Below are 27,438 nucleotides of genomic sequence, written 5' to 3'. Positions count from 1 at the left end.
GTTTAGCCAGATGTTGCCCCGTCAGAGTATCTTTAAATGTACATTTATCATAATGAATGTTAGAATCTATTAGTACGTCCGATCCCAGAGCAATTTGCTTATGAACGCTCCAGCATGGAAGCTTAGGTCACGGTCAAGGCATTGAAATCATTGTGTGAAATATCCCACATTTCTTTATTGATTTCCTGTGTGAAAGCTGCAGGATCTCTGTGCTCTAATTTAGATTTGTTTTCTCTCTCTAAGTCTATTCTCCTCAATCATTATATTCTCTGGAATTTTTGCATTCTTGTTACCTTGGAAACCATAGTCCTCCAAAATACTATAGTTTACTACTGATGTAAACCATAAACAGTTCAAGACAACTCTTTCAAGCAGGGTAAAAAGCATTTACATCGTTCTGTCATTTTGTTTATTTGCATTTTGTATATTTGTTTCTAAAATATGTGTTTATGAATTGCTTTTTGGAAATGCAATCTTTTAAAAAAAATGTTTTAATTCTTAACCAATATTTACAAATGATTTGAAAGGTGATAAAAGTAATGGAATAGAGTAAATATTATTTAAATATCCCTGGTATTGTGGTGGAAACTATAGTTGCTGTGGATATTTGCTTTAATTTGCATGCATCTCTCTCTCTCTCTCTCTCTCTCTCTCTCTCTCTCTCTCTCTCTCTCTCTCGTTCGTCTCTCGTTCTTCTCTCTCTTCTCTCTCTTTCTCTCTCATTTCTCTCTCCTCTCTCTCTCTCTCTCTCTTCTCTCTCTTCTCTCTCTCTCTCTCTCTCTCTTCTCTCTCTCTCTCCTCCTCTCTCTCTCTCTCTCTCTCTCTCTCTCTCTCTCTCTCTCTCTCTCTCTCTCTCTCTCTCTCTCTCGCGCTCGCGCTCTCTCTCTCTCTCTCTCTCTCTCTCCCCTCTGGTTCCCCTGCGCATGCGCCGGTAGGCGGTTACACAGATTCCAGCAGTTTATACACATTCACACTCGCTAACGTTACGCATTCAGACTCGGAGCCGATATCCTACCCGAGCGTCAGGGCAGCACGCGGGACGCGTCTCCTTTTCACCCCCGTAATCAGCATGCAAGACGCGGACCGACATGACAGCGAACAACCGAGGGACCAAAGCCGCGTCTCATCCAACCCACCGGCGGCCGTCCGCGCTGCTCCTGTCGGTAACGGCAGTCCAGCTGCTCCGGTACGCCGTGCTGGTGGCGGTGTGCGCGCTCTGTTACAGTAACTCTCTCTGGGGAGAGTTTGTGCATGATGATATATGGGCCATCACCAACAATCCGGATGTCAGACCGGGGTCCAGCCTGCGGAGCATCTTCACCAATGACTTTTGGGGCAAACGGATGGCTGACAACACCAGCCACAAATCCTACCGACCCCTCTGCATCCTCACTTTCAAGTAAGAGCATCATGTCAGACGGAGCTTTGATCTCAACTGTTTGCATTTCAGAGAAGCATGCTGGATAGTTTTTGAACGCACTTTGCAATTTCTTTTGCCTTGAGCTTTTCACAGTGTGCGTCATTGCAAAGCAGCTTTAAAGAAACTTGGTTGCAAACAAATGTTGAAAAACGGGAATAACTGAGCTGAAATGCGCAGTGACATTTGCAGTTGCCGAATGGGTTTTGTAGTTTTTGATCCATTGATCTGTCAATCATGTGTTAAGTAAGTGTGCTAAACCCAAGGGCGTGGTGAATGCAGTTAATATTTGGTCATACCGTTTTAACAGCTCATAGGGGCGTGCGCGCGAGACTGTTCCTGTAGTCCAACTGGCGTAGCATTGCGCTAGTAACGCAAAGGTCATGGTTTTTACTCCCAGGGAGCGCATATACTAAAACAAACGTATACCTTGAGTTGGATAAAGCGTCTGCAAAAGGCATAAAATGTAAATGTCCCATAATCCGTTTGTGTGCCAGAACGACAAGGCTGAGCGTAACGCAAGGGTAAACGCGTCTTGCAAGAAAAGTTGTTTTAACTTGACACACCCCCTTCAAACCGCAGCGCTCGCGATGCGCGACGCAACGTGCATATGAAAGACGTTTGTCTGGTCCAACCAAGTGTACTTACGAAACCGAAAGTCCTCAGTAAACGCAACTTGAGATATTGAACAGCGTCATTAACATCGTGATTGCGCAGCTGTTGACACAAAGTGTCACCGCACATGTTGACCAGTTTATGGAGAGAGCTGTTTTTAGATCTCTTCCCACTTGTGAAAAGTACGTGATTGCGGTGAAACAAGGCAGACCAGTGTGGGAGTTAAAGAGATAAGGTTTTGCTCCGGATTTAGAGCGCGGGGCGTTCCTCTCGCCACCATGACGTCATAGTCCATATGGCGTGGGATCTGACAGCTTTGCCACAACATCACGAGTGATTCTCCTCATTGAGATAGCGCGAAGCGGGATGAAGACTGGAGGAGGACTTAGTTCCTTGTTTATTTTTAGCAAGGCAATTAACAGCAAACTTTGCGCCTTATTCTTTATCTTTATTTTTAGATCAGCTGCTCTCAGTCCTAGCTGCTTCTCTAAAACACTGGAGCCTATATTTTTTATAGGTATATATATATATATATATAAGGCAATAATTGATTGAAACGCAATGTTTCTATTAATAACATGTTTGTTTAATATTTATAAGTGTAATTCCTACAAGAATGTTTTTTTAATGTATGAAAGTCCCTTTAGGATTCAACACTATGACGGTAAGTCGTGTTATGTATAAGGTGTTTTTTTAGCCTATTTCTATACAGTTGCTAGGGGGATCCAGGTTATTATAAGTGTAACAGAATGATCAATAGTAAATCATTCATCACTAATATCAGAAACACCTTTAAGACCCAGAGGATTACGGTGTTGTGATTGTTATGAGACAGAAAGGATGCTGCTTGTGAGGTACTCCACTTGTGTGTGTGTGTGGGAATGAGAGGGATGAAAATACCCATGAGGCCATAGAAATGTGTGTGCAGGAGAGCTGTGAGAGTATCTCAGCTTGATCCTCGTGTCTTTTATCTGCTCTTTGATGCAGGCTCTTGAAAAACTTCAGCTGTCTTTTGGAGACGTGCACAGAGAGTTGGAGCTTAAAGCAGAGGCTAGCGTGTGGAAAACGCGAGACTCGATGTTAAATGAGTGGTGAACTCACCTTTATGTTCGTCCAGTCTTCTCAGGAACACCGAAAGGGAAAATATTAAAGAATAGTTGCACATCTCTTGACAATCAAGTGGATTCAAAAACAGTATTGGTCTCAAGGCTTGGTAGTCAAGGCTATATGTTGCTAGTCATAGCTGGGGGAACGGTATCTGACAATGGAGAATGTTGCTGTCAGATACCGTTCCCCCTCTGTTCCATTGGATAGAAAGTTTATACTTGTCTCACATTAACTCTGCTGACTTTAACACCAAAACAAACAGGCCTGATTTCACTAAATTTTCTATCAAAGCAGGAGAACGTATCCTGACAACTAAGAATGTTGCTGTCAGATAAGGCTCCCCGCGTAACACCTTTTGCTGCACCCTGGTCATCATTAATTGTTATAGTATGGTAAGAACTGTAAAACAAATTCTACTTTCTAAGACTGAAATTTTATTCCACAGAAAATATAATAGTTTAAATGAACTATTCCTTTAAAAGTTTTCCCGTTTCAGCATTCAAAACAGATGGAGAAGATGCTATAATCTTGGGTAGATCTGCAATTAGCTGCTGTTAGATGTGGCCAAGAGTTTTCTATGGCTCTGTGATTGCTGAATGCCCTAGTGATGCTGTTTGATGGCAAATACAGCCTGCGCACCCAGCATGGACGGAGAGATGTTTTTCTGCTCTGATGAGGCTTGAAGACATTTTCTGTCTCTCTTGTAGCGACTGTAATGCACTCAAGGATTCTCCATGTCATGTTAATCAGTGCTGGTTAAACAAACATAGGTTTACTATTAGCCACTAATGTACAATGCGTTTCACGTCGTTGCCGTTTTTACTCCGTCATGCCATTTTCAATTTTCTCATCGTGAATGTCTTCGTCCCCGGCTGCTGATCGTCAAGCTCGGAGCAAAATGTTAAGTGACAGGTGTGGTCACTGACTCATGTAAAATAATGTGCATTGCAGTCTCACGGGCGGTTGCGTAACAAGGTATACACTGTCCCAGTTGGTCTTCCAGTAAAGCTGCCACTGAACCTGTCAAAGTCATTTAGGGTTTACTGTTTGTATTCTTGTAATATGTTCCTGGTCTTGTGTGTGATTTATCGGTTATTGTATCATTTTTGTTGTTGTTTGTATTGAATATTTTTGTTTGTGTTGCCGGTACAGGTATCCAGTGATTACTTTTAGACTGTATTAGTCAATTGTAATTTCTGAAATCCTGACGTTTTATTTTAAATTGAGGTGAGCTAATGTCTGATCATTGGTTATCAAAGAACCCTAAGTGAATGGTGAGATGTGTTCATGGTCTTTCATCTACATTCTCCATGACCGTGTCGGCCCGCGGTGCTCTTACCAAATTTTAATTCAATCTCTCATTCAAGTCAAGGTGACCATGGAAACTCATTAATGTTGCATCACTTTAGGCTAATTGTTGCCGGCTCACATGTCTAACTCACTGGGTTCTTCTTGAAGCGCTTTCTGCGCTGCTACATTGCAAGGTCAATCAATTTCTTCTGGAATTTCTTTCGTTATTTATGAGGTTTTCCACATGCAGATCTTGTTTTGCCATTCGGATCTGGTCTTGATATCATTAAAAATCCTTAAAAAATATGAATTTAGAAAATATTATCTGTTCCTTGTGTTTCCTGTGTCTAATCATTTTTCACACTAAAAGCAAAAAATTGATGAAACACAATCACAGCCAATTGTGGCGTTTAATATGAAATATTTGGTTGTGTCAAAGAGGTTTTTGGACTAATGGGATGTCATCCTGACATCGTTTCAGATGTAAAACGAAATTCAGACCATCATTCATGTTCACGTACGATTCAAGTTAAAAACAAATGTTCAATGTCTTTTCGTCCCAGGTTAAACATTCTGCTGGCCGGCATGACCCCGTTCTACTTCCACCTGGTGAACGTGTGTCTGCACTGCACGGTGACAGCACTGCTCATGCACACCTGTGAACTGTGTGTGTTTGACGACAGCCGCCTGTCCTTCCTCACCGCCCTCCTCTTCTCAGCGCACCCCATTCACACAGAAGCGGTGAGTTTGCACACCTGTTTCCAGCCCATTCTAGGCCTTTGCTCACCTCTTTATTTTCCATTATCGTCTGTAGATTTCGTTTAGGTATTTTCTGACACAAATGTTTCAATTTGGTTGTGTTCCTGTAGCTCATTTGGTCCAGCATTGTGCTTGCAGCGAACAGGTCATGGGTTTGATCCCGTGGAACACACATACTGTACAAAAAAAACACACAACTCGAATGCACTGTAAATCGCTTTGAATAAAAGCGCCTGCCAAATGCTTTTATTTTCCTGGACGGCTGTGGTTAGCTAATGTGGCTCCACTTCTCAATAATATCTTATTCGTCAACATTAGTGATTTTATTAGCTATATTAGTAGTACACAATAGTACTATTAAATGTTAAAGCGATCATTATTTCATGTATTTACAAGTATTGTTTCTTTGTTAGTTCATGTTAACTAATGTTAATAAGTGGAAAGTTATTGAATAGTTACTGCTAATGTTTTGTGAGTCAGTAGTTTGTAATTTAAGGGCTTTTTATGAGGTTTTACGGGACTGCGTATTTGCCTGTGTGTTTTGGAGAGCAGAGTTTGTTTACAGTAGAGCGTTTGCCGAGGAGTTTGGAGCGAATCCATCCGGCGAGCCGAGCTCTGATCATCAGCCCTGTGTAAACAACACTATACATCAACAGCTGCACGGCAGCCCCCCAGCATTAATGAGACTGAACACACACACACACACACACACACACACCCACACACACACTCACGCACGCACACACACGCACACAGCTACTGAAGGTGGCATCCTCTGAGATTTGATTGATTCGGCAGAAATATAATTAGTGTTTGGATAAGTATTGGAAAGACGTACTGTGAGTTTGTCTATGCAGTTTAGCTTCATTTTTTATTGAATCATTTATTAGAACATAATGAAATTAAATAGTGCGAGAAATTTTTGGGAAATATGGAAATGTTGCCAACCGGATTTGAACTTATTGAAGAATTCATGCAAACTTGAATGAATGTGAATTAAAGTGACACCCAAAGATGACAATTCTATCATCATTTCCTCACTCTCTTCTCATTTCAAACCTGTTTGACTTTCTTTCTTCCGCAGAACACAGAAGAAGATATTTTGAAGAATGTTGTTAGCCGGCACCCATTCACTTGCATTGGTTTTGTGTCCATACAATAGACGTGAATGCGTGCCGACGCTGTTCGGTTACCAACTTACCTCAAAATATCTTCTTCTGTGTTCTGCGGAAGAAAGAAAGTCAAACCGGTTTGAAATGAGAAGAGAGTGAGGAAATGATTTTTGGGTGAACTATCCCTTTAATATTAAATCAAGCACACGGTTTTACATACAGGAAGCTTAATAGAATAGAAATGAATTTTACATTTGAATTTCTGTTTATATTTATACGTTATATATCTATCATATAAAGCAAAAATCATTCATTAAAAGCAACATTTGGTCACAATGACCCAACCTTGACCATAATCCCCAAACGCAGGGGTGCTTTCATGTAACAAAACAGTTTGTGATGAAATTTCCGTGTGTTATATTGTGTCGATATTGTAGTAACTGATATCCAATAACACGGCATCAGATGCTCTGCGAGGTTGCCGTGCCGACCGTCCACACGCAAGCCCCTCTCGTAACTGGGCTCGTCACCGAAGGTTTTCCTCGTAGCAGGGACTGCTGGCTAGTTGTTAGCGGCGTGGAGCATCGCTTTACAAGCATCAGCAGGACCCTGATGGAAGATGAAAGAGCTCATTCTTTTCCTCCCTGGAGACTGTATGGAAGTCTGTCCGCAGCATGCTAACCATCTGCTTGACTTCCTCCAGCGCCGGACCGTGTCGTGATGTCATGCCGTGTTTTAAGTGAAGCACCTGCCTGTCCTGTCATTGTGTGGATTTATGACTCTTGACAGGAATGTGTGTTTGCGTAAAGCTTGATAGGAAATCTTTCTATTTGCTAGAGGAATAGTTCACCCCAAAATGTCACCCTCGTGTGGTTCAAAACCTGTATATGACTCTTTCTTCTGTGGAACACAAAAGAAGATGTTTGACAAATGTCGTGTCCATACAATGGAAGTCAATGGGGACCGTTTGGTTACCAACGTTGTTTGAAATATCTTTTGTTTGTTTTTAGGTTTTAAAAGTGTTTACCTTTAAAGCATGTAGTGTTATTATATTCACATACTCCTCTATTTCATTTATAAATGTGAGTAATAGTTTCCAGATAACACGTTTGTGAACTGCTTATTTGACAAAATATCCACTCACATGAGCACGTGTCAAACGCTTGCTTACCTTCAATAGTAGAAGCAGTGTGTCAGAGAGATAAAAACGTATTTGTTTATCTTTGTTTATACTCACTTACGCTTGTATGGGTTCACATTGACAAAGGTGTTTTCCTTGTGTAGGTTTGTATATACAGACATTGGTGTTTGTGAACTCTCTGTTGGCAGGGCTGGTCTGGACTTTACTGCAGCGGTTCTCGTGAAATTCCTGCAGAATTAGGTAATTGGCTGAAACGAGGTTTCGCTGTGGGTCTTTTTACAAACCGCAGTCCGTTTTAGATCTCCAGCTTGATATACAATTACCTTTCAGTTTGTGTGCGTGCGTGCGTGCATGTCTAATCGCCGATCTTAGCTTGGCTGGCTTGTGCTTGAATCCACACCCTCGAAAGGGCCCCAAAGATTCCCGGGTCGCCGTTCGGCTCCAAACACAATAGATCAAGAAACAGGATTAGAATGTTAGGCAGACTCGCTGGCCATTTATGCTCGCTTGTGCTCTCTCTCCCTCTCCAGCGGTATAGATTTGATATATTCTGAGATTGGGTAATTGATGCAAATTGCATATTGCTTGAACAAAACTGTCAAAAATCAATTGGAGGAAGGATGTCACAGCATACGAGTCCAATGGAGCGACAGATGTGAATTTATTTGAGTGATGTTTGCTAAGGAACCGTAAACCGTTATTATTTACAGTACACTAGCCTTTTTCAAAACTCGTGATCATTTGTTCCTGGTTGATGTAAGCTGATTTAAGAAAGTCGTTTTTACTTACGTAGACTTGCTGACTACTAGCCCAACACTTACATCTTTGGCCGGCCGGCCCCTAAACACTCGACGGTGAGTTGAGTTCAGGGCCAGTGGGCTGTTACTATATTCACATGAAAGCTGACGTCTCGGGAGTGCAATAACACACGCGCACCAGCGGTGCATGTACGGTCTTTTGCTCCGGGGTGTGTGCTGTAGATGTGTGTGTGTGTTTAATTCTGTGGAATTCTGCCTCGGGGGGGATGGGCTTCAGAAATGCTCCAGATGTGGAGTGTGTCAACTGTGGGATCATTTTAACATTTGCGCCTCTGGCAAAAACAAGAGGGAGAAAAAACAGAGGAGAGGAAAGGAGAACAGAGATGAGGGGAGGGTGAGGATGATGCACATTTTTAAGGGGGATGGGAACATAAATGCAGACTGGAGCGGGGATGTAAGTCTCTTCTTTCCGTCTCAGTTTCGGCCCATTTCATTCGTTTCCTTTTTTTGACCGCACCGCAGATACAAACTGTTCCCTGTGATAAAGCTGTTACAATAAAGAGATGTTTATTGTTTTGTTGTTGTCAAATGGATGCGTTGCATTTATTGCATGAGTTGCGTGTGTTGCAGGTGTCTGGGATCGTGGGGAGAGCTGATGTGTTAGCCAGCATGTTATTCCTTCTGGCCTTTCTCTCCTATATTAGGTAACCGTCATATCTTTCCATTAGCGTTGTAAGCATGCATTGATCTCGCAATGAAAACCGCATAATTGCCTCGTTTACTGAAGTTAAAAATGAATTACAATTACTTTAATTAGGCTACTGTAATTGTGCACATTACAATTATAATTTACATTCACATTACACATTTATTTCTTATCCATGATTCAATCTTAAGCCTGGGAAAGTAAAAGCAGGTGTTTGCCAATATTTCAGTGTGATGTACGTTTTCTTAATGCTCACGTTTCTATTTTAGTTACGTGACTTCTCGATGTTTTTTTCAGGAGTGTGTCAGCAGGCGGAAGGGCGGACGTTTTCCCCCCCACAGTTTCTGTCCCGTCGCTGTCTCTCAGTCTGTTGCTGGGCACCTGCGCCATGCTGGTGAAAGAGACGGGCATCACGGTTTTTGGTGTCTGCGTCCTCTACGATTTCCTGGTGATCTGCCGTAAACCTCTCGTCTCGTAAGTTACCGCACGTGTGTGTGTTCATGTGTGTGTAACTGCAGTTATGACCCATCATAAATGATTGACAGCTGGCGTTGGCTTGTCACTTTGTTTTTTACAAAGCAGTGAAATGTTCTTTGCAACATAACATTAAGGTCTTTAATCTTTTTAGGTTACACATTTTTTTTTAATTAGCAGTGCATACTTTATTTGTCATTATGACATCATAAAACCAGCGCTTTACTATTTCCGTAACCATCTTTCCACGAAAGACATAAATCCACCTTTAATGATCATTTATACGCATTTTGTGTGTAGATTTGAAACAACAAACATGCTCATCCCTCATTGGTGTGGGACAGTTTGTAGAAATGGCATGTTGAGGGTTGAAAGAAGCCCATCTGTCTCTGTCTAAAATGAAATCTTCAATGGAAAGTTTATGGAGATTTCCACTGTAGACCCAGCCATATGCTTTTCATCTTTGCTTGAGACTGAGATGAGCCAGAAGTAACCAATAGCATCAAATCATGTAATCGGATCACATAGCGTGCATACTTTCTAAATTCATTAAGAGAGGATTTACCCATCAGAAACCTCCAGGGACATCGACTGGTTATGTACTGTCTGAAAATTTGCTTAGCTCATCAAAACATGCAAATGCATGCTGACACACCGTCTGACCTTATTCAGTTGCCATTTCGAGATGTGTTGCACAGTTTGCACACCGACACAAAGTTGTGTGTATTGCTGCGTGAGGGTGATCATCAGAATACCATGCCTGGGTGTGGATCATTACAACACATTTATTTTCTTTGCTTAGATCATATTTTTAAATAAGAGCTCTGTTCAACATTACTGGAGCCACTTAAATGCAAAGCGATAGAGAAGACCTTCTTGATGACTCGTTTTTATTGAACTCAAATTTAAACAAAAGTAGTCTTTGAATCTAGTCTTTGAAAGTCTTTGAATCTATACCAGCAAGAAATGATGCTTCATGGCATTAGTAATGTTGAAACCTTTGATTTAAAGGATGACTCGTGATATTTGAAGCTGAGATCGGCACGCCGTTCTTTGACAGACGACGCACAAAGCAATCTTCCAATTAAAGCCCGGCTGTTTTGTTCGGGGCTGGCAGTAATTGGCATTCAAAGAGATCAGGCGAAACAAACAGAAACCGCACTACCCTACTCTCTGTCTTGCTCTCTGGCTGTCTCTCTCTCTCTCTGTGTCTCTCTCTCTCTCTCTCTCTCTCTCTCTCTGTGTCTCTCTCTCTCTCTCTCTCTCTCTCTCTCTGTGTCTCTCTCTCTCTCTCTCTCTCTCTCGATGTGAACCGTATTTGCTTCAATTACAGTCTCGGTTACTTCAACTCTGCTCTGTGTCCGGTGGGTCTTCACTGTTGAGGGTGTGAAAAACTGAAGAAAGAGCGAGTAGGAGCCGCAGAGGGACGCACTGACCAGCCCTTGGGTTCTCATTACTGAAAGATACAAATCTTAACGTAGTGGTGGAGGCCAGAATACAATTGAATCAATCACTGGTTTTTCCTCCAACCAAGGTTTATGAGTGCAGGCATATGGGGGGAGACCACCTCACCTAATTGTGAACCAATTATATTACGCCATCTAGAGCAATTTTACTCCAAATTGAAGCGGTATTAAAATTGTAAAGGGGGAATTGTTATTTCCTACTGTATTGATATTCTAATGCATGATGTCACTACGTGTGGGCGGGGCTTTGTCTCACATTGTGCAGGTGGCTCTCGAGGTTTTCCACACTCCGCTTGCCAGAAAATTGTATCCGTTTTATGTTATGTACCAAAATCTACCATCAATATTCAACATCATTTTCAGCTCCAGCTGTCAATTATTAATGAGTACATAACTAGGGATTTTAAAGGTCCTACTTTGGTTTATGGAGTGACCAACAAGTTTATGTACATAGAAGGTGTAAAAACACTATTGTTTCGTAATAATAGGCAGTTATTCTTGATTCGTGTCTTTGATTCATGTGTCTAATCCTCTCCTTTCCGCTAGCCTAGTCTGATGTAGGGCTGCACGATCATTTATCGCGATACCACTAAATCCTATTGAAATCAAGCTGGCTGCGATATGCAATGTGTCGATAGCTTGTCCGTGAAGCACGGCTCTGGGATCAGTGGAAATGCTGCTCGATCTAAAAGCAGTGCGAGTTTGAGTCGCTTATAAAGTGCATTTGAAAAAGCAACACCCGTCAAACATGATCATTATAAATATACTTTATTATCATGAAAATACCCGAGGAGGCTTGAGGAACAGTGATAAAAAGATGTCCTTAGGCATTTCCTAGATTCTAGAAGGCGTCATGGTCTTCTTCTGCAGTGCGTATGTGGAGTTTCCGCACGAGAGCGCCCTCTGGCGTTCGGGTGCAGCAGCATTTTACCGTACTGCACTCACAAGCTGTGCATAAATCACCTGATATTTATCCTCGGTTTATCGCGACAGCCCTAGTCTGATGTGATTGGTCAGATGGTCTAAGTCTGCTGTGATTGGTCTACCGCGAATGAGGCTCACGAGCTACAGCTTGTTTGGGGGAGAAGTGAAGTTTTGGCGGGCAGTCCTAGCAAAACGTAGGCGGGGACTATATGTAGTGACGTAAATCTGCGGCGGTTCGCGAATCGGAGTTAGGGACGACTCGTTTGCGTGATTCAGAGTCGACTCTCTTTTTTCCAAGACAATAACTTTGTTATTCATTCACCTTCGGCTTTACAACTTGGCAGACTGCTTACATTCAAACACGCCAACATTACACACTGCATGAAACGTCATTTTCATGATCTCATGTTATGTAGAAGAGATCAGTCTAACTATGTGCAATTCAGTGTGTTCGGCATAGATCGAAAGAACAAGACGTGCATCTATTTCTGCTGTTTTCGTCACAGTGAATATGACCTCAGTGAAGAAATAAAGCAGTCTCTCAAGAACTAAAGCAATCGTCTACGGGAGGCGGTGTGTCAGAGTGATCTTAGCATGTTACCGCAGTAATGCTCAGAAGCAAGTGGCTTATTGAAATGTGGTATTCTTATATAAACAGTAACATTTGTTAGTAATAATAAATCAGATGATATTACCTATATTATTCATAATATTTTTTTTCTGCTAAGTAATATAGATCATTATCCTGACTGTGTGTGGTTGGTCAGCAACACCGCAAACTGGTGCGTTCACATGTGCGAACACCACGTGGCTTATCCAGTCAGAATTTAGAGTTGGAGTTGGTTTGGTTTTTAAGAACTTTATTGTACAGTTGGTATCGTTTTATTTTGTTAATTTGGCTTGTACTTTTGCGTAATGTGTTAGCCGAGGTATCCTTGTAACAGGAAGTTATCGAGGCCTCGTGACATCAGAAAGGAGCATCATGAGAGTAATATGAGTGACATTGACTGTAGATTTTCATTACTCTGCACAACCTTGAAGAAGCACAACGATCATCTCTGTCCCTCTCTGTCCTCAGGGGAATGAAGGGCTCTACAGCGTTATTTGATTTTCAAGAGTGCCTGTGAACCTTTGCTGCTGAGGACGACACGAGACACAAACTCTCTCTCTCTCACACACACACACACACACACACACACAGTGTGAAACGTGTGATTGAAGGATAATGAGTGATGGTCGCTGTAATACCTGCAGACACGCTGTCCTCTTGTGTTTGTAGTGAGGAGGTGGAGAGCCACTTGTGGGTTTTGTTAAATGCAGAAAGGCGACTCTTCGTTTTCTCTCTTATAACTCTTCATTAGCGTAATGTTACGTAAGTGCCCTATCAGATACTCAGAAATGCACGACTGAATGTTTAACGTGTTTGTTTATCTGCATCTGTCGTTGAGATGCCATAACTGTGAATTCAAAGTGGCTGTAATGCATTGTTATGACAAAGCAGTTGCCATCGTTTAACATCATTATTATTAAAACAGTAGACGTCACAGGGGTGTGCTTTGTCTGAAATGTTTGTTGTTTTTCAAATAAAATGGCAACCTATCGTAACGCTCTTGCAGTTTTCAATGAATCATTTCAAACGAGCCACCCATTGGTTGACATTTGAAGGGGTCCTGATGATGTCATCTGAAATGAAGGGTTATTTTAGAGTTACTATGTTTTAATGAACGATGTTTGTTTTTTGCTCAACTGAATAATTGATCAAGTACTTACTATTCAGTGGAAGACTGTCCTGTCTCATTCTCCTTGTCTTACAGTGAGGAAGAGACTAAAACGGCAGTAAATCCGAAAAGAAGGTTTAGCAGTAAAGGAAAGAGACGGAGGGGCGGGAGGCTGGCATTTTTTGTATTACGCTATTCCCTTCGAGCACGTTTACTGATCCCTGGAGGACAATACACTGTGAAAGGGACTGATGCACGCGCACACGGTCATTAAGCAGAACGCTCCTCCGCGCTTTACCGACTCAATCAGCACAAGTGCGATGTATCGCCTGAGCTCCGCCCCCTTCTATTTCACTTTCACTCCTATTTCTCCTCTTCCATTCATCTCACTTCATTTCCAGTCACGCTGAATTAAAATTCACTGTACGCTGTTCAAATAGAAATGCTGCCATTTTAGTTTAGGGCTCCCCGTTCGTCTTATTTCCTTTAAGCTCTGCATTGTAACGCTTGTGAGATGGAGAGTTAATAATTAAAAGAAGCAGTGAACAGATTAATATGGCCGTAAATTAATTAGATAATGGTTTGATGAAGTCTGTAATGAATGCAATTGAGATTGTTGATTGAGTTATGGAGTTGATGAATGCTTCGTGTTTAGGCACTTGTCACACTCCAGGTTGAAGGCGCTCGTGAGAGAATCTTCTCCGTTCATCAAGCGCGCCTGTGTCGTCTCATTACACGTAAGTTGCCATGTTTTCATGGTGTTAAATACATTTTAGTGTACACGTTTCAAAAGTGCAGGGCAGGCTTTATGCTTTTGAAAAAAATGCCAAAAATATTTGTAAAGAACATATATTTTCCTATATTCGAAAGTATTTACAATAATACATTGTTAATATATTACATAAGGAATTTCTGCTTATGGTATATTGTAAAATATATGCAATTGGTTCCAATATAATATGGAAATGTATTATTTAACATATTGCATTATATTTTGAAGAATATGATATATATAATAATATCAGATCTTTTGTTTCGTAAGAGGGATATACACATTCTTGTAGAATAAAACACTTTCTAGAATTTAAATGAAAAATATGTCAACTCGGGGAAAAAACATTTCATGGTGACTTTAAGGGGCGGTTGCCCAGACAGTGTTAAGATCAAGCATGGAACAGACCTTAGTTAAACTAGGACATTTAAATATCTTTTATAAACATGCATTAGAAAAACAAGTTGTTTTCAATAAAGACAACTCAAACCTGCTTTTTAGTTCGAGACTAGAATTAAGCTTTGTCTGTGAAACCGGGCCAAGTGTCAAGGCTAAGTAATTACTTTCTAAAGCAACACAAAACATCTTGCAAAGAACAGTCCCACTGGGCATAAGGGCTTTCTGTCCCATGGGCACAGAGGCTTTGAGAAATAATGAAATAGCTCCTGCCACTCGGACCTTTTGGTTAGCAGCCTAGATCCATTACCATTAGACTACAACGACCTCATTTGCAATAAATTCACAAGATATTTGACTGTATTTCATTTAGGTCATCGTCATCATGTCTATTCGCTTGTGGTTGATGGGTGGCTCCATGCCACTGTTTTCAGAGCAAGACAATCCTGCATCTTTCTCTCCGTACCTGCTGACAAGGTCAGTACGATGGCATTTCTCTTTTTTTGTAATGCCGAGAAATATGTTCACATTTATGATTACTGTATATGTAGACTAGCAGACTTTATGATGGTGAGTTGTGTATGCACACGAAAGCAGGAAAGCCTTTACGTTGCCTTACATCTATAAATAACTGTTGTTTTACTTGTATTATTGACTCATTTGGCTGCAACAGATAGCCCATTAAAACATCCCATTCAGCATTTCCAGCTAGATCTGCACGCTTGAATTGTAATGTATATGCTCGGCTGGGTGCTGTTTGTTAAGGCAAGCGTTCCTATTGCTTAAACGTACTGTAAGGGGTTTGTTTAAATCCTTTATCCCACAAATCTCTAGTGTTCCTATTAATATTGCGTGATATGTTGTTTTAGGTTTCTCACGTACTGTTATCTGCTCGCCTTCAACGCCTGCCTCTTACTGGCCCCCATAGTGCTTTGCTACGACTGGCAGGTAAATTGCATCACGTAACATGCCGGAAATTCACGCGGAGATGCTTTTGAGTGAGTGTTTGATGCGTATTGTGTTTAACAGGTGGGAAGTATTCCTCTGGTTGAATCTCTGTGGGACGGACGGAATATTGCATCTCTGCTTCTGGCTCTGGTGATGCTGGCACTGAGCATGACCTGTGTTACACATCTGCAGGTGAGCGCACACACATTTGCACGTCAAGACAGCCGCCGGGACGACAGGTTCACGCACTTCTTCTGTCATAACAGACACGTACGAACATGCCTTTCACTGTTTGATGGGGATGAAAGCATTCACACTGTCTCGCACCCCGCTGCTCTATCCGTTTCCCTCCCGTGTGCTCGATCCCAATTCTTCACTAAACATCTCCATAGCAACCCGTGAAAAGAGAAGCGATGGTGTGAATGAGTCTGCAGATGCTCACATTTCCTCCCGCGGGTTACGCGTGCAGTGAGATTATTTCTTCAGTTCATCGGGCTGTTTGTTCTGCTCGGCTTGTCTCAGTTCCAGAAATGTTTTGAAGCACCTCAGCATCATAGCCTATTCAGAGTGCAATTCATGTGAGAATGTTGCTCTAATTTGAATAAAAAAATAAAAACAAGATGCAGAAGAAGAATGCAGGTGGCATGATATTAAAATCAATCTTTACATCAGATGATGGTAATAATAAATGTTAAAAATGTGATTCATAGAAATGAAAACATCTTTTGAAGAGTGGCCAATTCAATTCGAAATGAAATTTCACGAGTTTAAAAGTCAAATCTTAGTGCCCATAAAATAAATTGTTGGGATCAACTTGCACTTTAGCTTCTCATCAAATTCCAGGCTGCGAGGTAAATTAAATGTTATTGGCTGTTTTAAAAAGATAGGGAGGATGTTTCCACTCCCTATGTCCCGCCCTAACTTCCTGTTCCAGTGGAAGATACGTCAATGCATTAAATAAAGCTGCACATTTCATCGTTAAATTCTGAATGTTACTTGACTTTGCCCCCATTGGTGGAATTCCTCATAGACAAACACACAGCGTACAAAAGCACTTTCACCATCAAAGTCGCTGAAAACAACCACACAAGTCCCACACAACTGCCTTAGCTTTATTTACTTTTTCAGGAATTGTAAAACTTTCCAGTAAAGCTGATAAAACATTTAAGCCACTTTAGTTGGATGTCAGTCATTGTTTGACGGTTCCCAGAATGCTCTTTGAGTAGTGTGCTGGTGTGGGGTGAAATCCTTTTATAAACTTTCACATGTCTCCACTCGAGTCCTTGAGTCTGAAGAAAGAAAAAAGTGTGAATGGCTGGTCCAGAGAAAACATGAAGGACGGAAAACGAGAGAAAGAGAGAATATCCCCGTCTGTGATCAGCAGATCTCATATTCCCTTGACTGAATCATTCATAGTGTGTGACTGACACATTCTGGCAGACCAGTGTCAGTACACCGCCTGCGTCGAGCCGCGCGAGTGTGCAAAGACTCTCAAGCCGAACTCAGATTTCATAAATACTGCACAAGTAAACTGACTTCCACCAGTCATTAGTCGTGTGTTTACATGTGGTCCAATGGTCACAGAGAAAATCTGGGACTCAAAATCTAGTTTAAACTTGAAATAACAAAGTTTGAGGATTTAAGAATATGTGGCCTTAAATGAATAATACAAATATCAAAATTCTGGGTCATTAAGTAAATAAGCAAATTTGCAACTTTGATCATGTTAACTCTAAGCCTCAAGTGCATGGTGTCAAGGGGACGTACTCGACTAAATACTTCAAAAATTGTCAAAACTGACTTTAACTTATAAGAAAATCAGAGCCAGTTTCCTTTCGTCAAGGACTGGTTTGCAGCGCACATAGAGGAAGAGATGAGGAGTTTGAGGAAGACGACAGAAAAGTGGAGAGAAATAGTAAAAGGCCGCGGCGAGATGAAATGAAGGAGGTGAATGCTACTGAATGGACTTTGGTCTGCTGACATTACGGATGACCTCTGTGTGCGCTGCCATGACAACAGATGGAGACTGGTAAAATGGATAATGCCAAAGCCATCATTATATGCATGACCCAGCTTTAGCTGTGTGTGTGCGTGTGTTTGCGTGTGTTTGCGTGTGTGTGTGTGTCTGTGCGTGTGCATGCGTGTGTTTGTGCGTGCGTGTTGACAGGTTTTTTTGTCTCTCATCATTTTACAATACGTTTTGTCCTAAAAAAATGACCATCCACATTAACAGATCAATGTCTTACAAGTACAGCAGACGAATTGATTTTAATAGTGAGAGAGAAAAAGAATGAATAAAAAAGTGTTTGGTACCGTCCTTGGCTACGCCTTTTTCATGCTTCTTCGATATCAGCCGTGTGTCAGCGATTCACCTTATTGACTTTCCAATCTGTGTCTTTGCAAATGTTTACTAGGTTAACATTGGGCTCCAAGAGCGAGACGATAACACAGACTGTGCTGAATGTTTTACACAGCATTTTTCCTGTTTCTCTAACGCTGTCCTGCCATGCGTCATAATATCTTCTCATTTGTTTCACATTCAACTGTAATTAATGTTTCTAATGCAATGCGAATCAAAAATCAATCTTAAAACATTGATGTCCTGTCTGGGTGTGTATTGGATTTTCTGTGTGAGAATAAACAACTCCAGACAATGGTTTCAATATTATTGTTTATTTCTTATCAGAGTATTGGAAGTAAACTGAGCGGGATATTTCATTCCACCATCATCTTGCATATCCATGTCATATCTCTATTGCCTCTCCATTCTTCAGCTGTCACATTTAATGATCTTATGCATTAATAACACAACAGCTCATTTTTCAAGCCTACAGACTCACATAAAGCTAATGTAGCGTTGTGGGAAAAGACAGTAAAGAGTGTCGATCATGTCCTTGAGTGTTTGTGGGCTTGTTTGGGTTGTGATTTGTTAAGGAAGTGGTCCTGGTCAACTTTTTTGGGGTGGACCCCTGTCCCCGGGCCTGTAAAGTAGGATATACTTAAATAGACCTTGGAGAGCCCTTCCTCACCTCAGGGCCTGGAAGCCCCTCCAACCGCCTGCTTTTGGACAAAATTAACATAGATTAAAGGATGTACCCAGACTCATATCGAGAGTATCTGGATGACCTAAAAATATCTCTTTTTAACCTTAAACGTGTTGAAAATGCTGAGAATGCCTTAGCAGCCACAGCGCGGTACCCTGGGAGTTTTGCGCAGACAAACGTCACTCACGTTTAATGTACTGCACAACATAATAGCTATTCTGAAAACACTGACGACGTGGTTTGAGCAGCTTCTCAGCCCCTGCATCTCTCTTTTATTCTGTTTCGTCTCTTTGTTTAGAAGATGGAAGGAAAGGAGGTGTTAGTAGGCGTGCTGTTCCTGGTCTTTCCCTTCATCCCAGCCAGTAATCTCTTCTTCCGTGTGGGATTTGTGGTGGCGGAAAGAGTTCTCTACATGCCCAGGTCTGTGCGCCGACTCCCTCTTTTATCCCTTTGTGAGGATAACAGGCTACTGATAAGAATGCATAATCTGTCAGAACAACGTTTCCCATAATGCACTGTTTTATAAATGTGTGTGTCTGTTTGTCAAGTGTGCAAATTTAGAGATCATTTAAACAATGAGGCGCAAATTGAAACAAATGAGTTCCCGAGCACACTTGGTTATGAGTCACGAGGGGTTTCTGCTTAGTGCATTTGAATGCCCTCTGTGTGCATGCTGGGAAGATATTAGCAACGCTGGGTTTGTTAGCACTAACAGCAATAGTTAAGAGATAAGTTAGGACTGCACACATGCTTTCCACACAATATTTTCAAGAATTCAGCAGAGCTATGAGAGGAATGTGAGGAACTCACACTGGTCACCGGTTCATAGTCTTTGTGTTTATGAAGCAGAAAGATCACGTAAAAAATGATCAAACTCATTGAACCTTTGATCTTGGAATCTTTTAAGTTTTTGATTTGCAATCTTAGAAAGCCGTAGGTTGCAATTTAACACATGATATCAAATGTCATGTAAACATATAGTGCATTATATTTGTAAAACAGTACTGTATGGAATACTGCTAATACTTCACAATGTATATAGTATATCATTCTTTTGCATGTAGAAGAAAATGTTTAAGACCACTAATGAGAACGACAGTAAAGGGACACTCCACCCAAATTCTGTCATGAATTACTCACTCTAGTTGTTCCAGACCTGTGTCCATTTCTTTGTTCTGTTGAGCACCACGAAAGATATTTGGAAAAATGTATACCATAGAAGGAAAAAATAACTTTTTTGTTGTTCCGTTGAACACAAAATGAGATATTTTGACGAACTTAGGAAAGCAAAAAGTTCTAGGACACCCTCGACTACCATTTACATTTTTCCTACTATTGTAGTCAATGATATGCCATAAATGTCAGTCGCTAACATTTCTCCAAATATCTTTCGTGGTGCTCAACAGAACAAAGAAATGTATACAGGTTTGGAACAACTTGGGGGGAGCAATCCATGACAGAATTTTCATTTTGAGCTAAAACCTTACTTTCTGTGTGCAAAATGTCCTTTCTTATTGATGTTTGGATGAATATAGACATGGATATCTTAGCAGGTTTCATAAGATTCACAAACTAGAGATAAACAACATGCATGTTAAACATTCGTAAGCATTTGGTTTCTGTACATTTTCCGAGAGAGAGGTTTCGCCTAGAGGAAGTAAAACAGTTCAATTCTATACAGGATCCTTGAAGGACAGACTTGAGCCATATTCAAGGATGTCTTAGAGACCTGAGCTGCAACGGAATAAAATCCATCGCAACACCACCTCTGCTTGAAGTTCTTAAGAAAATGTAAAAACCCAGTTCAAGGAAAGTATCTTACACAGAATTACAAAAGCCATCCATATCAAATGTGAATGTGCCGCTGGATTCGGAAAGATGTGAAGTGAGTCATCCTCCATCCTCCTAGCAGCATGGCCTTAAACTCACGGTACTGTTTAGCGTGTTGACTCTGTACACGCGTCTGCCAAATGAATAAATGTGAGCGTGGGAAGCAGTAACAGTGTGAAACCGCAGGAGTTTTCATACATTCTGTCTCCGAGTAAGAGTGGGTGTCGACGGGGAGGTGCAGGTTTTGTGAAGCGGAGCGGAGAGGCTTGGAAAGAAAAGGAGATTGGAGAGTAGTGTGGTGTGTCTTTTTCCACACTAATATTTCATAATGTCTGTGGGAGATGTCATTTTAGTTTGACTTCAGCTGTGACACCGGCGTCTTCAGATGAACTGTGAGACGTTTTGTGTTCTCACGATGATCAAATATGTGCTCAGGTCAGACTCTCGATCGCCCGCCTGACACTGACAAATAGTTCATGTCTCTGTGTTATAATATAAACCTCCCATCTGATTATGACTTTCTTTACATGTTTAAATGAGTCCTTTAGATGTCTGAAAGCAGGAGTGCATTAACATTTGTGCGTCTAAATAGTGTTCCACGACTTAGGAAAGACCGTGAAGACCGTGTGGTTGTGTGTGTGCAGTATGGGCTACTGTGTTCTGGTGGTTCATGGACTGAACAGACTGTATTCAGTGGTCAGTCGATGGGGTGCAGCCGCGCTTACAGTGTCCGTGCTGGTTGTTCTTCTTCTCTTGTCCTGGAAGACGGTCCAACAGAATGAGATCTGGCTCTCCAGAGAAGCCCTGTTCAGGTTTGTGTGTGTTTCACTGCCAGGATACTCTGTCTTAAAGCAATCGTTCACGCAGGATTTTTCTTTTACTATTTAGTGTACATGCAGGATTAAAGATCTGTATTAAAATACGATTTTTTGTTGTTGTCCATTCCTCTCATGAAAGACGGGCATTAGAAACAAGAGCAATATTTTAAATAACAGCAAAAATGAACAAAAAAGAAAAGAAAAGTTGAATGTGATTTATACTGTCAAGTTGTCAAAAAGCCTAATAAAAATCAACCCTACAATTTGCATGCTATTTTTCTTCGGAAGAATTTCGAGAATCATTAATGTAATGTCGTGCTGTTATACATTAGAAATCTTGACATCCACCTATTGAACTTTTTATTGAATATGTCTGTACTATTTCATATTTCATGGATTTTAGTTTCAATTTTAAGAATTGGATCAAGTTTTTGTCTCGAATGTTCGGAGTGAAATTTCCATTAGTTGCAGTTTGTGTTTTTAGACTTGCTTCTTTGGGAACACGTGGATATGATTTAGGAGTCGTTCGTGTAGTTCAGGGTTCACACACTAGTTCCTCTCTGTGGCCTCGGCGTTCTGAACAAGTTTCTTCCCACCTGCCCTCAGGTCCGGCATTCAGACTTTACCTCACAATGCTAAAGTTCATTACAACTACGCCAACTTCCTGAAGGACAGAGGCAGAAACCAAGAAGCCATTCACCACTATAAATCTGCCCTCGGGTATGTGTATGTGAGAGTGCCAAACCCTAAAGAATACATATGAAATCCAAGATTATGTTGTTCGACTGTGTTTTGTGTGCTATTATAAACCAACCACCGTAGAATCGGTACTTTGATTGATTATGTAAATTCCAACGATTCCCCGTCTCACTCTCTGTCTCTTTGTGTAGTCTGTACCCACGACATGCCAGCGCTCTGAATAATCTGGGCACCCTGACTCACCAGGCTGAGGAGGCTGAAATGTATTACAGGAAAGCGCTGGACATTAACCCTCAACACAACAGAGCTCTGTTCAACCTGGGCAACCTCCTCAAGTAAACATAACTCCACATGATTGCTATAAAACAACATTTTTTAAAAGTCAAAGAGAATTTACAGATATGGCATGAATATGAATATAATTATAATTTGGTTGTCAAATAATATCATGTTCTTTAAATAGGTATTTGTACTTCGAAACAAGACCAATGTCGAGGAAAACTGAGTGTGTACGATGGTAATCGAATTGTTTTCCAGGTCTCAGGGGAAGGAGGAGGAGGCTGAGAGGATGTTACAGGAATCAATTTGGTTCGGTCCACATTTCGCTGATGCCTACTCCAGCCTCGCCTCTCTGTATGCTGACCAGGTCTCTCTTTCCCCCTCTCAGGTTTTGTTACAGTGAATGACGCGTACACATAGTAAAAAAAATACTTGTACGACATTTTTATTTTTATTGCTTCGTAAGAAGCCTTATTGTTATGTAATGCACATTTTCCCTTTTTTTGTGTAGGGGCGTTCAAAAGAAGCAAATGAGATTTACACAAAGGGTATTGAGAACTGCCCGGAGAGTTCTGACCTCCATAATAACTACGGTGTGTTCCTGGTGGACACTGGTGAGAGGCTTATTTTTCTTTTCTAGCCAGAATGGTTGCTGTGCTGTTACTAAGAGAATCGACATGCTTACTTTTTAAATATAATACAAACACTTTCTGCTATGCACTTACTGTACATTGTAGGTCACGGGGACCGTGCTGCATTTCATTACCAGGAAGCTGTCCGTCTGAAGCCAGCTCACTATGTTGCCATGGTGAACCTGGGCCGCCTTCTTCGCTCCTCCAATGACAATGAAGAAGCAGAGTTATGGTACAAAAGGTAAGATGAGATCAAACGTATAGTCTATTTGATTATCCACCTTACAATGAATGCAACAGCAAACCTACTGTTGGGTGTCTGGGTGTGTGTGTTGCACACAGGGCCCTGCAGGTGGTCCGTAAGGTGGAGATCTTGACCCCTCTGGGTGCTTTATACTATAACACGGGTAGATATGAAGAAGCGCTGGAGGTTTACAGAGAAGCAGCCACGCTTCAGCCGGACAGCACTGATATCTGGCTCGCTCTGGTAAGAAGTGACTTTGTGCAAGAATCAGTACTATCTTTCAAGGGACAGTTCACCCAAAAATGAAAATTCCGTCATCGCTTACTCACCCTCGAGTTGTTCCAAATCAGTATACATGTCTTTTCTCTGATGAACACAGAGATCGATGCTTGTAAGCAAACAGTTCTTGGTAGGAAAAATGACAATGGTAGTCAGAAGCGCCCCAGAACTGTTTGCTTTCCTACATTCTTCAAAATATCTTCTCTTTTGGCTAAACAGAACAAAGCCATTTGTAACGCATTTTTTTCCCACTATGGTAGTCAATGGTGGCCAAGAAGTGTTTGGTTGCAAGTATTCGTCTAAGTATCCTTCTCTGTGTTCATCGGAACAAAAACATCGATACAGATTTGGAACAACTCGAGGGTGAGTAAATAAAGACAGAATTTTCATTTTGGGGTTTTTAAATCAAGAAATAAGGGCCAATCAGAATTTAGCGTGCACATAAAGCGTGTCTTCTGGCTTTCTTTGTCTTACAAAATAGATACAAACACAAATAAAAGTCCAGCACTTGGCTTTGCGATTACATTTGACAACATCGGCTCAGCATCTTCCAGAAAGCTTTGCTTGCGGTGTATCTGAGAGCACAGCATCAGCTTAAATGTGTCTCCAAAGACCTTTCACGGTGATCCACATCACTGCCTGAAAAGCACAAGCGGGTTGTCGCTCTTTGTTAATTTATTTCGTTATTTCTCGACAGGCGCAGGTTTTAGCCATGGCGGGCCGCTCTACAGAGGCAGAGAAGATGACCCTGGGCATCATTTCAAAGACGGGCGACTGCATTGAATGTTACCGCTTGTTGTCCGCCATCTACAGCAAACAAGGCAACCACACTGAGGTGTGTGTACGCGGGTTTGTGTGCGCTAATTCATGCATGCTCGCTTTTACTGCAAGCCTTTTTCTCATTTGGAGCTCAACTCATGCAGGATTTTCATTTTGCCGTCGTGCAGTTCTGCTGTGGTCGGCAATTCATAGGGAATGTTATTGAGTCCCAGCGAGCGTCTGCCTGTCCGGAGACTAGAATGAATCGCAGATCATTTCTCTTTACTCTTTTCTTTAATTAACGGACCTCAAAGAGAAATCTAAATGGCTCCCAAGACTGCACTTGCACTAGTACTATTAAAATGAATGTGCGCTTGTGTTTCAGGCCTTGGATGCTTTGAAAAAAGCCCTGCGGCAGGAGCCGTTAGACGCTGCGGTGCGGGCAGAGCTGCATTTCTCCGTGGGCAACCAGCTCAGAGAGATGAACGATCTTGACCAGGCCTTCCAGGTGAATTTACCTTTAGTTATCATGCAGATCCTCAACATTCTTGTTTACAAGGTTTAGGTAGGGTTAACTATTAAATATAGTATTTATGGTACTGTATTTTATGGTATTTTTTGACGAACAAGAAATACAACCTCGAACTGTGGTTGGTTATTTGACCTGTCAATCATCCATCCCCTTAGTATCTCAGTAACCGCTTCTTGTATAGAATAAGCTGCAATGTTGACCAGACCTCACATTGATGGTCTAAAGTCAGTCTGAAAGACACTCTTCCGTCTCTTCCCACCTTCACACAGCTCCTCTCTGCTGTCCTGATACTATCACAGAGACATCAGGGATTTCCTTTCATCCCCGTCTAGACTTCATCTCATTCCGGAAGAAACATTTGACTGTTTTTAGTTGTTAACCTCCGTATTCACAACAACCTTTAAAAGACGGTTTTCTGGTTAATAAGAAGGTTGTTGTGGTTGGAAGCGTTCCCGGTCTCCCGCTGCGGATCGGCCTGTAGTCCTACTTTTATGTTGACCACAAAGGACAGATGAGAACAGACTGCTCTCAGGTTTACAGGTCAAAAGTGCGAAAGTGCTCAATTCTGCTATCCGGTTCAAAGCTGGATTATAAAGCCCCATACAAAAGCCTTTTGAGCCGGTCTGTTAAATATGCCTCCAGTGGTTATGAATTATGAACGGGTCGTATTTCTATCACAGGCCAAAAACAGTTATGAAAAGGGGTTTTGGGCTGTTGAACGTATCACTGGCTATATATTTTGTACACAGTGTTTCATGTTTTCAGAGTTACAAGCTTGCTGTTGAACTCAAACCCGACCAGTCGCAAGCGTGGATGAACATGGGCGGCATTCAGCACATCAAGGTATGATAAATGAGTATGATTTCTAAAGCAAACACTTCAATTATAAAGCTCCTGATATTTTATGAGACTGTCTAGAGATGTCTAGATTGTATTTAAGCTCCCAAAGTTATAATAAAAAATCAATTGGAGGACCATTGTTTTTCATTTTCCACTTATGCAATTTAATTAAAAATCTCATATATTTATCTATTTTTACAGTGTACTGTCAAATTTAAATTATAAATGACATCTTATGAAAATTGTTTAGATGTGTCTAAATTATTTTTTACCCCCAAAATAATAATGAGGGGTATAATAACACTACATTTTGTGTGTAAAGTAAACAAATGAAAACGTCCTGAGACCATTACGGTAAACTTGAAACAAGACATTTTCAACTCGTGCAACGTGAGGTTTTTTTTTAAATCTTGAAATAAAGTATGTACAGTTTTACAGTATACTGTAAAGTTTCAATTATAGATAATAAATAAGTACGATATAATAGTTAAAATCATTTTAATTTAGAAAATTATTATTTCCCAAACAGAATGAATATTAATAAAGAATTTGAATACCATATGTTTTCTACAGTAATGCAGTAATGAGGCCAAATTGCCAAAAAACAAGTATCTTATATCTTATGCAAAAAGAGGATTTCTATTTTCTTTTGATTCTGAGCTAAAGGTGACCCAGATATTTCTTGATGAGATTCACCCAAGCTCTTTTCGAATGCCTGTTTGTGTACTTTTAGGGAGACTATGCAGCAGCGAGAATGTACTACCAAAGAGCCCTTCTACTTTCACCCGGTTCCAAACTGCTAAAAGAGAATCTGGCCAAGCTGGACAGACTTGAGAAAAAACTACAAGGGACGTAAAACAACGGCGTGACTTGAGCTGTCGGCTGAATCACAGAAGAGCAGTGACCAAGAGAGATGGGTGGGCGTGGGACAATGCAAACTACAGCTTTCAAGACTCAGGAGTTGATAAATGGCCTCCGTGCTTTACAAGAGGGGGTCTTAAATTGAACTAATCCAAATAGCCTCTCCATCCAGGAATGGACCGTGCCGTTACCTCTGACCTCAGCGCATCTTACAGAACCATATTTCAGGAGTCCTCACCAGTGTCCATGCGTGTCGTACCCAAAGCCATTTTACACTTTACAGGTCGGATGGCGAGAGCATTTCTGAGACTTGACTGCAGATGGAAGGGTCCACTTTAGATAATGGGCCGTCAGACCTTTATACAGAAGATCCGTCTCCGAGGCCTTTTTCTGGGATCCGAAGGCAGAGCCGTAGCTGTTCCACCCGAGCGCCGGAGCTCGATCCGCTTGACTGATTGCGAAGCCTCGAAAAGCATTTCAGACAAAATGTTGTTAGAGATGACTGGTGCTTCTGTTGTGTTCCATGAACATGGAAGAAATCCGTGGGTGGTCTGCGTTCTTCCAATTGTTTTGTTTCATGTTGGAAGTGTTTACGAGTGATTTAAATGAAGGAAAACGTGACAGCATGTTTTATCATGTGCTTTATTTTGTCTTTATTATACATGCTATCATTGTGGAATGTATCGTGGACTAAAGGCATATTGACCTGTGCAGTGCATTACATATCAAGAACCCTCATAAGCTGTTATACTGATGACGCTTAAAATTCTAATGATGAACATCGTATCCTTGAACTAGGTCACCATGTGATTAAATAGATTTGAGTCTTTTTAAGTGGTGGCCTGGATTTGTCATGCGGTACCCTCGATTATACCGTAATCTTTGCACTTACGTTCGGTTGCCATAGGAACTGTCATCAAGAACATTTCTTGAATTCAGCAGCCGTGCTAAACATGTCAATGTGAAGCGATGTATCATTATTTAATAAATATCATCTAGTATCTCTAAATGGTGTGTT

At 41.2% G+C, this 27,438-nt stretch overlaps 1 protein-coding gene across 5 annotated transcripts; it reads left to right on the top strand.

Moving 5' to 3' along the window:
- The first annotated feature begins 938 nt into the window (after positions 1-938).
- On the top strand, positions 939-27,429 carry tmtc1 (transmembrane O-mannosyltransferase targeting cadherins 1). 5 transcript variants are annotated; one of them, XM_057323869.1, is made up of 20 exons: positions 939-1,399; positions 4,993-5,170; positions 8,830-8,903; positions 9,203-9,379; positions 14,143-14,224; positions 15,029-15,132; positions 15,525-15,603; positions 15,685-15,795; positions 18,949-19,067; positions 21,122-21,289; positions 21,902-22,015; positions 22,186-22,329; positions 22,532-22,661; positions 22,785-22,887; positions 23,011-23,146; positions 23,248-23,392; positions 24,126-24,263; positions 24,573-24,695; positions 25,485-25,562; positions 26,293-27,429. In XM_057323869.1, the coding sequence occupies exons 1-20, from the start codon at positions 1,089-1,091 to the stop codon at positions 26,413-26,415; spliced, it is 2,637 nt and encodes an 878-aa protein (XP_057179852.1). In that variant the 5' UTR covers positions 939-1,088; the 3' UTR covers positions 26,416-27,429. The 5 variants fall into 5 exon arrangements, with proteins under 5 accessions (XP_057179852.1, XP_057179851.1, XP_057179853.1 ...); XM_057323868.1 differs by having other exon boundaries at positions 943-1,399; positions 18,946-19,067; XM_057323870.1 differs by having other exon boundaries at positions 946-1,399; positions 18,946-19,067; positions 22,532-22,640.
- The last annotated feature ends 9 nt before the right edge of the window (positions 27,430-27,438 follow it).

This window comes from Triplophysa rosa, linkage group LG24 (assembly GCF_024868665.1).
Source record: "Triplophysa rosa linkage group LG24, Trosa_1v2, whole genome shotgun sequence".
Taxonomy (NCBI): Eukaryota; Metazoa; Chordata; class Actinopteri; order Cypriniformes; family Nemacheilidae; genus Triplophysa; species Triplophysa rosa.
The sequence above is the reverse complement of the archived record's forward strand: the minus strand, read 5'-3'. Positions and strand labels throughout refer to the sequence as shown.

Coding starts and splice junctions, on each gene's coding strand:
- tmtc1 (XM_057323868.1), top strand. CDS start 1,089: ATGACAGCGAACAACCGAGGGACCAAAGCCGCGTCTCATCCAACCCAC. Junction 22,016..22,185: donor CACTATAAATCTGCCCTCGG/GTATGTGTATGT, acceptor CTCTTTGTGTAG/TCTGTACCCACGACATGCCA. Junction 22,662..22,784: donor TCTCTCTTTCCCCCTCTCAG/GTTTTGTTACAG, acceptor TTTTTTGTGTAG/GGGCGTTCAAAAGAAGCAAA.